This window comes from Ammodytes marinus, assembly GCF_949987685.1.
Source record: "Ammodytes marinus genome assembly, chromosome: 17".
In the NCBI taxonomy this organism is placed as follows: domain Eukaryota; kingdom Metazoa; phylum Chordata; class Actinopteri; order Uranoscopiformes; family Ammodytidae; genus Ammodytes; species Ammodytes marinus.
The window spans coordinates 10521575-10531839 of NC_137221.1; the positions used below are offsets into that span (position 1 = coordinate 10521575).

The following is a 10265-nucleotide window of genomic DNA, read 5'->3' on the forward strand; positions in this document are numbered from 1 at the left end:
TCCTTTTCAAATCCTTGCGGACTTGTTAGCTTTCTGTTTCATATTTTTTTTTTATTTTGTAAAAATATATAAATATTAAGTAAATAAACAAGAAAAATACATTTTCATCATTATGGATGTGAATGCCTTTTAAGAAACTATTTGGTTCTCATGTGGCTTGTAAATAGAGCAGCATCTCTCCTTCCAACGTTTTGACAGTGATGCCCAGTGTTTGTGTGTTGCTAAAGGCTGGCCTTAAAGGTGCAGTGTGTAATATGACATCAAGAAAGTTCTACAAAGTTCTAGAATGCAACACTCCCTGGGTAACCCCAACCCTTTCGAATAATAACAGAAGCTACAGTGGCCTTCAAGGACAAGAACAATTCTAAATTTTAAACAATGCACCTGATGACATTCCAACTATGACACTTTCAAGATGGCGGCACTAGGCCTTGGTCCAAAATATGCAGAAATATGGACATATATGAGACCCTTCCTAAGAGGGAAAAAAAGTTCAAACTTTTTTTTTCAGCTATTATGCTCTAACTTAAATGTACTTATGGATATTATAATTACTTTCTTCAAAATCTGCTAGGAAATAAAACTCCAAATTCTACACACTGCCGGTTTAATTCAGCTGACTGCTTGAAACCATAATTCACTGATGCTTGATATTGCCGGAGCAATGAATTGACAAACAAGAAGTTTGTGCCACCAAGTGTTGGGCACAACCCTGTATGTAGGCCTATCGAAGTATTCCCGTTTTATGCATTAGCACGCCCTACAACATAGCACATTTTCCCTCTGACATGTTTTGTTGCTCAATGTCTTAAAGAAAATGTGCTTTTGAAAGACAACATTTAAAAGGATTAAAACTTTCTGAATATGGACTTTTACTGATAATGTATCACTTCTAATTAAAGGCTGAGTTATTTATTTCACCCCTACTGAACAGCTTCTCTGCACTTTGCGTGAATTGAAACTCTGGCAGAATGTCAGAGAAACGGATCAGGTCTTTTCGTCGAAAAAGGACTCGTCCGAACGCCTGTTTTATAAACTCAACAATGCCTAATTAACCAGATTTGACAGTGCACCTTCCGTACAATACCACTGGAAAATATGTCTCTACTGAACAGTAGCGTCTGTAAATTCCTGTTACCCAGGTAACTGACTGGCGTCACAACGCGTGTTTGGTTTTTTATTTCTCACAGATGGAACGCCGTTGCTAGGAAGACAGCAGTCCGCTTTAACTTCCAACGACTAATATAAACACTTCCAAGGACAAAGTGGTTCAAAGACAAATGTAACTCTTTAATATCTATGGTTTTGACATCCTTTAATTCAGAATAAGTTGCAAACAGTCTATAATGTCAATTCTACACTATTTAGAAATAGTAAAGCAAGTTATAATTGTTTAGTTCTATCGGCTTAAAGGTGCAGTGTGTAATATGACATCATCAAGAAAGTTCTAGAATGCAACACTCCCTGGGTAACCCAAACCCTTTCGAATAATAACAGAAGCTACAGTGGCCTTCAAGGACAAGAACAATTCTAAATTTTAAACGATGCATCTGATGACATCCCAACTATGACACTTTCAAGATGGCGGCAAGATATGCCTTGGTCCAAGATATGCAGAAATATGGACATATATAATGAGACCCTTTCTAAGGGGAAAAATAATAATTCAAAAAAGAAATTTCAGCTATTATGCACTAAATTAAATGTAGCCTACTTATGGATATTATAATTACTTTCTACAAAATCTGCTAGGAAATAAAACCCAAAATTCTACACACTGCAGGTTTAATTAGTGTTTTGCTACAGCATAATTTAAGTAATATATGGTTCAATGACTTAAAATGTGTATGTGTATAGGCCTATGTTGTATATGTAAAATAGTCTATGTATTTGTAAACCTCATTTATTCCAAAGACTGTTCATTAAAATATATAACGAAGCCTTTTCTATTGTAAAGGGCGTTTCAAACTTTAAATCATAGCTGATATAACATGTGTGTGTCGTGTGGCTGCTGTTTTTTCTGCTGCGCTTTTCCTCCCCTGTTACTTACGGTAACGCAGCATTACGACTGGTTACGTCGTTCTGGAATGTCTGGAACACTTTACGACACTGTTGACAACCCAATACTTTCATTTTCTCCAGTGCGCGAGTGCTGTTGCTCTATTTTGTTTTAAGTTATGATTTAGTTTTCTCCAAAAGCTCTCACTAAATGAGTGTTTTTGACTTATTTCGAGGAATCTTTGGGGTTCCCGGAGGCTATTACCGTGGCGAAAGGTAAGTTTATGTTTAAGTCAGGCACAGCTGTCCCTCAGCTAAGCTAACAGTATTTCCCTAACTTTGTGATCTGCACGTTGTGTAAATTAGGTTATTTAACAGCTTTGAGTTACGAGATTAGTGCTGCTCTGCCGGGATGGCCACAGGGGTTCCCCCAGCTGGCATACTGTTATATATAGACTAAGAGTGACCTCGGAATTAAAAAGATAAAGCACTTCAACGGTCTATCAACGTAGGCGTACTGTTAGTCAACGCTTGCAAACCCAAATAAATATTTGATAGTTTATAATAATAAAATGCCTCACCCAGTTGATTTATTGTAATTTGTCAGGGACCCCTTCTTCGATGCAATGACTCATGATGACGATGACGATGAGGAAGAAGATGGATTCTACTCTGATGGGTTAAGGGGGGACCAGCAGGACCCCTTTGACAGTGACTGGAGGTTTGGCTTCAGCTTTGGGCCCGACGGGATGAGGCTCCAGGAGCCTCCAGTGTTCGGCCAGGTCCTCAGGGAGATGGAGGAGATATTCTCCCAGCTGGGGCGCTGGGATGGACAGTCAGAGTCAGGACACTTCGGTATGAAAACTGAGCTACACACCAGAAATCTGCCACTCCATTTTAGGGCCTTTTTCATCTCGGCCTATTGCAATATATCAGTTGTTTGATTCAGTGTTGTGTCTCCCCTTACGTTGTAGGAGCTCCCGGTACAATGCTGCCACCTCCTCAGGACGGAGAGCCAAGGGGTGGAGGAGGGTCCAGTGGGAACCCGCTAAGAGACTTTATGCTCAAATCCTCTGACATTCTCCCAAGAGGACCGCAGGCAGGGCCGTCTAGAGAGCCCAAAAATGATGGCCACCCTTCTTATGAGTCCCAGGGGCTTCATGGCTGGACCCCTTTTTCAAAGGTGAATAAAAAGCTTGCTCATAATTCAATTTTCTTCGATTAAGACTTTGTTTTAGTTTCAACATTAAGTTTTACTGGTTTCTGTCTGTTACGAATCAACTTTTTTATGGTTTCCAAACAGTTTAATGACATTTGGAGAAGGGGGCCACAGAAAGCTCCAGAGGACGAGCGCAGAGAAGATGGAGGTACGGGGATCATTTTAATGCTTCAGTCAAATAAATTAATTATATGATTTAAAAAAAAATCCTGTTCAACTGATTTCCCCTTTTCCTGTTCCTCTGCAGATCTGGACTCTGCTGTGTCCTCTGGAGGTCTTGAACAGATTCTGACGCCACCTTCTGGCCAGGCACCAAACCAACCCAGGAGCCGATCTTTCTTTCAGTCTGTCACCGTCACCAAGGTGGTGAAACCTGATGGGGTAAGAGAAACAGTTTAAGCATGTATTAATAATACACGTCTATGGCAGATTTTCCTTTTTATTTCATGAACAATTGAAGCTGCCAGTGCACAAACAAACACTTCACATGTTCAACTGTTTGCAATCCTACCTTCTATGTGAAAACATATTGCTCTGATTTGCTGTCTGTCAGACTGTAGAGGAGAGGCGAACAGTTAGAGACAGCCAAGGAAAGGAAGAGACCACAGTGACCCGCTCTGGAGGTCCCTGTAGCCTGGAGAGTCCAGACCATCAAACTGGACCTGCTATACCAGGTCAGCCTACACATAGTGGCTGTTTTATAAACTTTCATCTGACATAAAAAAAAGAGTATTTTGTTAAGAAGCTTGATCTAGTTCTAACACATTCTTTTTTTCCTTTTTTTTCAGGTGGTCATCGCCCATTCTCGGACATGCGTGACGATGACTCGTTATTATCTAAATTATTCGGAGGGTTTAAATAACATGTAAAGTGAGGCATATTGTGTGGACCGGTTGACCGTATAGCTTTTGTTCCCTGGCAACATTTCAGCCTATACATATTTCCCCTAAAGCTGTGATTTTGTATATTTGTAGGATATAATCTATATTTAAACAATCACTTAAAATAAATGTTGTGGGATTAGGATCCCCAGGCTTTTTCCAACCGATTCCAATTCGGTATTTCATTTTTTAAATTGTGTCCTGTAATGGATGGATGAGTGTGTGATATGTCAAATAAAGGTTCTTAATTTATTTAAGTTATTATTTTCCTCTTTTTTTTAACCGCAATCTTAAAATGTAAAGGTTAAATTAATTAGTGATTTAAAAAAAAGAGTTTTTTCCCACTTGTGTCTGTAATGACCTTCAGCTTTAGTTGGCTAATGTTAGCAAACTATGCCTACTTAGTGACTCTTGAGTGTCTGCTCTCGAGCAGAAATAACATCCTGTCACTTTAACATCACTTGCATACGGATGATAAATAACTGATTCTGAACACTGTTTTGTGCATGAATTACAGGTCCTGGTTTTGCATTTCAATTTTATAGGGTTTATTTTGTTCATCAACTCAAATAGTCAAACAAAGGTAAACCACTAAAGGTTTAATTCATATATTATTCATACTATTTTTTGTGTACTCATTTAATTTCTAGCCTAAAACTACTTTTATCACAACCATGTGTGTTACAATTCACATTTATTGAACAGCATAATCTGTTTAGGATGTTAGTGACTTTCCTCCCCCTGTAGCTTGTATAATTCAAAGTAACATCAGTTCATTAATGTTTTTGTTTTGTTTAGTTTAATTTAAGATGTTAAAATCAGGTGAAACAGCTTGGGGTTCAGATAACTGAAACCAAAGAGTATAAAGAATATGAGGTTGAATTACTGCAATCCACATATTCTCACCTCCAATATCTTTTTTTAGCTAATTCTTCTACAGCTACTATTTTTTCTTCTTTGCCTACTCCTACTCCTGCACCTTCTTCTACTCTGCCCTAATTCCTGTTCAACTAGACTTCAATGTGCACATTGTGTTCAAGGTCTCAATGCTCTTCCCTAATGTGGGGAGTGGAGATAACAGTAGCTGAGACTTTTTCTTTTTGACATCAGAGAGAACTGTTCTTGGCCTTTAATCTGGTGTCATCTCCCAGCTTCTACATTTTGTGTTCCTGTGTATTTGGACTTTGAAGGACAAAAAGTCTTCAATTACTTCTTGTGGAGTATCCAATCAATCCAATTTTTCCCCTGTCTTTTTTGTTCGGACTGCCATACCTGAACTGAATTAAATTTGCAGTGATTACCTCCTCTGAAAAGTCCAACAAATGTGATGCATCATATGACACATAAAACCATAATCTACCGTAATAAACTGTTATGTATCTCTCTCACGATTGTTAAAGGAGTAATGACCCTTATCACAGTATGGGAACATGATGCCAGCCAAAAAGTCTTCCATCTCTACTAATTTTTTCATGTAAAAAAATCTTCAGGTGCAATATGGCACAAGAAAACAAGTTGGTGCAAATAGTTTCAAATGGTTTACACAGGGTTGGTAAACAGGTAAAAAAAAAATCTTTTACGAGAAGAAAAAGTGTGACAACCAACCAATGGAGAGGAACAATCAGAGCCAATTCCAAACAGCTGAGACCACAACAACACCAAGTACCCAGGGAAGGAAGCGCTGCAGTGTCAGGCTGCCTCTGTGCAGTCCACTCTTGTGTTTTGCTGTGATTTCATGTGTAAGGATGTCCTACAATGTGAAGTACTCTCCTCTCCTGCGCGCGCACACACCAGCACCACCACCTCAGCCATGTAATAAAGTGTGTGACGTAGCGTACAGCTCCAGTATGAAAGGGCAAACTCTGCTTGGCAAGGCAGACACTGCTTCGTCTGATGACAGCAGCCCAGCTCTGAAATCTCACCTGTGGACGCTGGACAGTGTGGAGGAACCCTTTGGGATGGAGAGGCTGCTGAGGAAATGTCAGATCAGAAGCCAACTGGTCAGGGAGTGCATGGCCGAATGCCTGGGAGTATACATCATGATTGTGAGCATTTTTTGCATGGATCTTAACATATATAAACCTAAGATAGTGAGCATTTGTTAAATGCCATGTAAGCCATTTTTACGTAGAGAGAAGTTATGTTTGTCTGTTTCTAATGCAAATGATTGACCCTGTAAAGGATATTCCAATACCAAATGTGATTGAATATTTAAAATGCCTCAACTAGAACCTGCAGAGGCTAAAGCAAAGTACAGTAGATGCAGCCTTTTGTATTTTATAGAATAAGCTGTGAAATACTTTAATCAGTTCATTCCTTTCTGTACAAGTTCATCTAAATTTCCACTTGAACTTGAAATCACACGAATACGCTCTTGTTTTGAAAACAGCTAGATGATCCACACAATGGATAACTTAGGACTTTGGCCTGACAGACAGAAAGACAGACTGAAAGGGGAATGGAAAAAGAGAGAGTGGGGGGGGGGGAGGATGGGCGAGCTGATGGGGGGGTTGTAGGATAAAGACGGAGGGTGAGGGTTGCGTGTGTTGCTCATCAGTGATTTGGAACGAGCAGCAATGTTTGCTCCCCAGTGCTGTCTGTGTTTGTGTGGTTTTGTGTTTATCTTGTCTGTCAGGGCAATCAACATTTACAACACATATCATAAAGCTGGTTCCTCAGTATTTAAGATCATAAAAAAGGAGATTAAGCCAAAGCAAGGTTGTGCCAGAAATCGCCTAATCTTTGTGTCGATAGGAAGTTTTAGCACATCTGGAATTCTGTATTGTTTTTAATCCATTGCAAAGGAAACTTGTTTCTTAGTCTGGGTTTTTTTCATTCTATTACTCAATACTGATTTGTACAGGTAATCATAGTCCTCTCCTCATTTTATGTCATTGCAGCTGTTTGGATGCGGCTCTGTTGCCCAGGTGACCACAAATGAAGAGAAGAAGGGGCAGTACCTGTCAATCAATCTGGGTTTCGCGCTGGGAGTGACATTTGGCGTCTTTGTGTCTCGTGGAGTCTCAGGTGAGGGACTGTATGAAAATGTTTTGAGTAGAGGGGCCTAAACTTTATGTTTCCAGATGGAGCTGTGTAAAGTCTGATAAATTGCCAAAACTAAATGAGTGGACTAGTCGGTACTCTCGTTTTAAAATAATTTCTAATGTGTCACTACCGATTTATTCATTTGAAGAAAAAACTTGTATGGACACAATTACTTTCTACTTTTTTTGATATAGCTATTTATTGAACTATTAACTAGGTTGCAAAGGAAGACTTTATAATTTATAATTTTGCTGCAGTCCCTAAATTGTGCACAGCTACACAACATCATCGTTTCATCTTTATTAATTGTGCACCTTTTGACGCTAGATTATGTGTATGAAAAGAGTTTAAGAAAAATTATTCTCAAGTGACAAAAAAATATATGTTTGAATCTTGAAATGTTCCATTTAAAACCTGAACTGTCAATTATTCTCACCCATAAAGGTGCTCATCTGAACCCGGCTGTATCGCTGAGCATGTGTGTTTTGGGCAGACATCCCTGGATGAAGCTGCCTTTCTACGTCTTCTTCCAAGTGCTTGGAGCCTTTCTTGCTGCATCCACCGTTGGCCTGCAGTACTACGGTGACTTTATCACAATGATCTGTGCAATCAGAATTCTGCCAAATAGAATACTACGTAGTAATAAAATACAGTTTGTATAGTTAATGTTAAAGGATTTTGTTATTGTCAACAAATCTCATAAAGACCAAAATTAAGAGTGCATGGATTCATCGCTCAAATCGCTTTAAATTAAATTTGATAACAATAAGAAACTAAAAAGTTGTTATACTTTTACTCACAGGACCTGTATGTAATGAAATGTATCATAGGGAGATATGGGCAGTGACCTGAACCTTTAGGGGTTCGGTACCTTGCTCAGGGGCACCAGTGTAGTTTAACTGGCATCTGTTTAGCCACCAGTCTACAGCTTATGAGAAATATCAGCAGTATAATATTTTGAATGTTCATTTTTCATTTACCTCATAATGAAAGTGTGATAATGGTGCATGTATGATGCGATTATTGCAGATGCCATCCGGATGTACAGCGGAGGGAAGCTGACAGTGACAGGTCCGACTGCCACAGCAGGCATCTTCTCCACATATCCAGCCGACTACCTCAGTGTGTGGGGAGGGGTCGTGGACCAGGTCAGATACTTTCACTCCCTTTTTTGATAATTCAAATGCTTGTCACTCACATCAGGGTGCATTATTGTAAAAGGTGCTGTCTACATACAGGTAATGATTCCCCTGTTCTCCAGGTGATAGGCACAGCCGCCCTGCTGCTGTGTTTGCTGGCCCTGGGGGACCAGAGGAACAGCTCCCTCCCTGATGGTCTCCAGCCTGTACTGGTGGGAGCAGTAGTGCTGGTGATCGGCATCTCCATGGGCTGCAACAGTGGCTACGCCCTCAACCCAGCCAGGGATTTCGGACCTCGGTTGTTCACGTACATCGCCGGCTGGGGAGAAGATGTTTTCAAGTTAGTAGTTTTCGCTTTTATCAAGGTGCAGATTTAGTTATTTTGGGGCCTAAGGCAAACACAGGACAGGGGCCCCTCACATCTTTTGTTCTCTCTACATTTTTCGAACGCTATATACTGTATCTAGGAAAGACCTGTGGGGGACTGTAGCTCAGTGGGTAGGGTGGTCGACCCTCAACTGCAGGGTCGGTGGTTCGACCCCCCGTCCCCCCGCCACATGTCCAAGTGTCCCTGGGCAAGACGCTTAACTCTAAATTGCTCCCGATAGTTAGCTTACACCCTCTGTAGGAGCTGCTGCTAGCGGTGTATGGATGTGTGCTCCAGTTGTAAGTTGCTTTGGATAAAAGCTTCTGCTAAATGACATGTAATGTAATGTAACCTGTCTTAAAAATATTTTTTTGCTTTCCAATGGACATATTACAAACACTAAACACAGTAAGTTAAATTGAAATTCATACTCAAACTCAAGATGGAAGACAAGCGACCATAAACAACTTGGGCAGCAGAAAACATATATTATATTTCTCATGTAGTTTTAGCATATGGATTAGAAGAAACACAAATTAGTAAAAAGTAAAATAAATAAAATACGCTATTGAGGCATTTTATAACTTAGGACCCCAGGCAATTGCTTTAAAACCATGTCATTTATGCTTTTGATGCCACACACTAGCGTCTGATTGTAAGTGACTGTACTGTCTCTGCAGGGCTGGAGGTGGTTGGTGGTGGGTGCCCATAGTGGCGCCCTGTGTTGGGGGGCTGCTAGGAACACTGATCTACGAGTTGATGATTGAAGTCCACCATCCATCAAGTCCGTCCGAGCTCAAGACCTTGTGCCTGGAGGCCACCGAGGGCAAGACGGGGCAGGAGCTGGAGGGGATAGAGGCGGGCTCTGAAAAACCCACTGAGTGAATACAAATGAAGGCGTTTTAAAGAGGAAACTGTCGCCACGTTAGACGTAAATACTATTTATGTTGTGATACCCACTGAAGCTGTCTTTTGTAATTGTATAGTTTGTACATTTTGTAAAATAACTGATTTACTGAAGTAAATTGGTTCTGACAATTACACATGAAAGCATGACAGAAACTAGTCTCCGCCACTTTGGTCAACAATTATTAGATGGATTGCTATATATTGATATTCATGGTCTCCAGAGCATGAATCCAACTGACTTTACTGGACTTTACTTGCAGCACCACCAGCAGGTCAAAGATTTCATCTGATCCAGTAAACTATCTCACCATTTATAAGATGCACGCATCGGCATAAACTATTGTACAGACATTTATTTCCCCCAGGGAATTAATCCTACTGGCTTCTGTGGCCCCTCTAGCAACACAATGAGGTTGACATTAGTAGTTTGGAGTGAACAGAACTAATAATATTACCATCAACTTTAGATAAATTGTTTTTTTCTGGTAATTAGCCATTCCTAGCAGGCCAATGGCATGGCTGTGGACATCATCCTGTTAATAAACGATATGTATTCTTGGTGAATGCAATATGAACAGAACCGAAAACAGTTCCGTTTGTATACAAAATAAGCTGCAAAGACTGCTCCGAATGCGACCTGTCAAACTCCGCAGATGAAGCCCACTCCAAGAGTCGATCAAGTCTCTTTTTACACATTTATTTTCGAA

General features: G+C 40.2%; 2 protein-coding genes across 2 annotated transcripts; both read left to right on the top strand.

The window, feature by feature from the left end:
* Window positions 1–2114: 2114 nt before the first annotated feature.
* On the top strand, window positions 2115–4344 carry hax1 (HCLS1 associated protein X-1). The gene is made up of 7 exons (XM_080046008.1): window positions 2115–2274; window positions 2606–2853; window positions 2973–3181; window positions 3302–3365; window positions 3465–3598; window positions 3771–3891; window positions 4006–4344. Exons 1-7 carry the CDS (start codon window positions 2210–2212, stop codon window positions 4077–4079), a joined length of 915 nt encoding a protein of 304 aa, XP_079902134.1. The 5' UTR covers window positions 2115–2209; the 3' UTR covers window positions 4080–4344.
* A 1499-nt stretch (window positions 4345–5843) lies between these two features.
* Window positions 5844–9534, top strand: aqp10b (aquaporin 10b; the record flags this gene model as incomplete). Its single annotated transcript, XM_080045836.1, has 6 exons — window positions 5844–6143; window positions 6999–7125; window positions 7588–7725; window positions 8173–8291; window positions 8405–8622; window positions 9330–9534. The coding sequence occupies 6 exons, from the start codon at window positions 5844–5846 to the stop codon at window positions 9532–9534; spliced, it is 1107 nt and encodes a 368-aa protein (XP_079901962.1).
* Window positions 9535–10265: the final 731 nt, after the last annotated feature.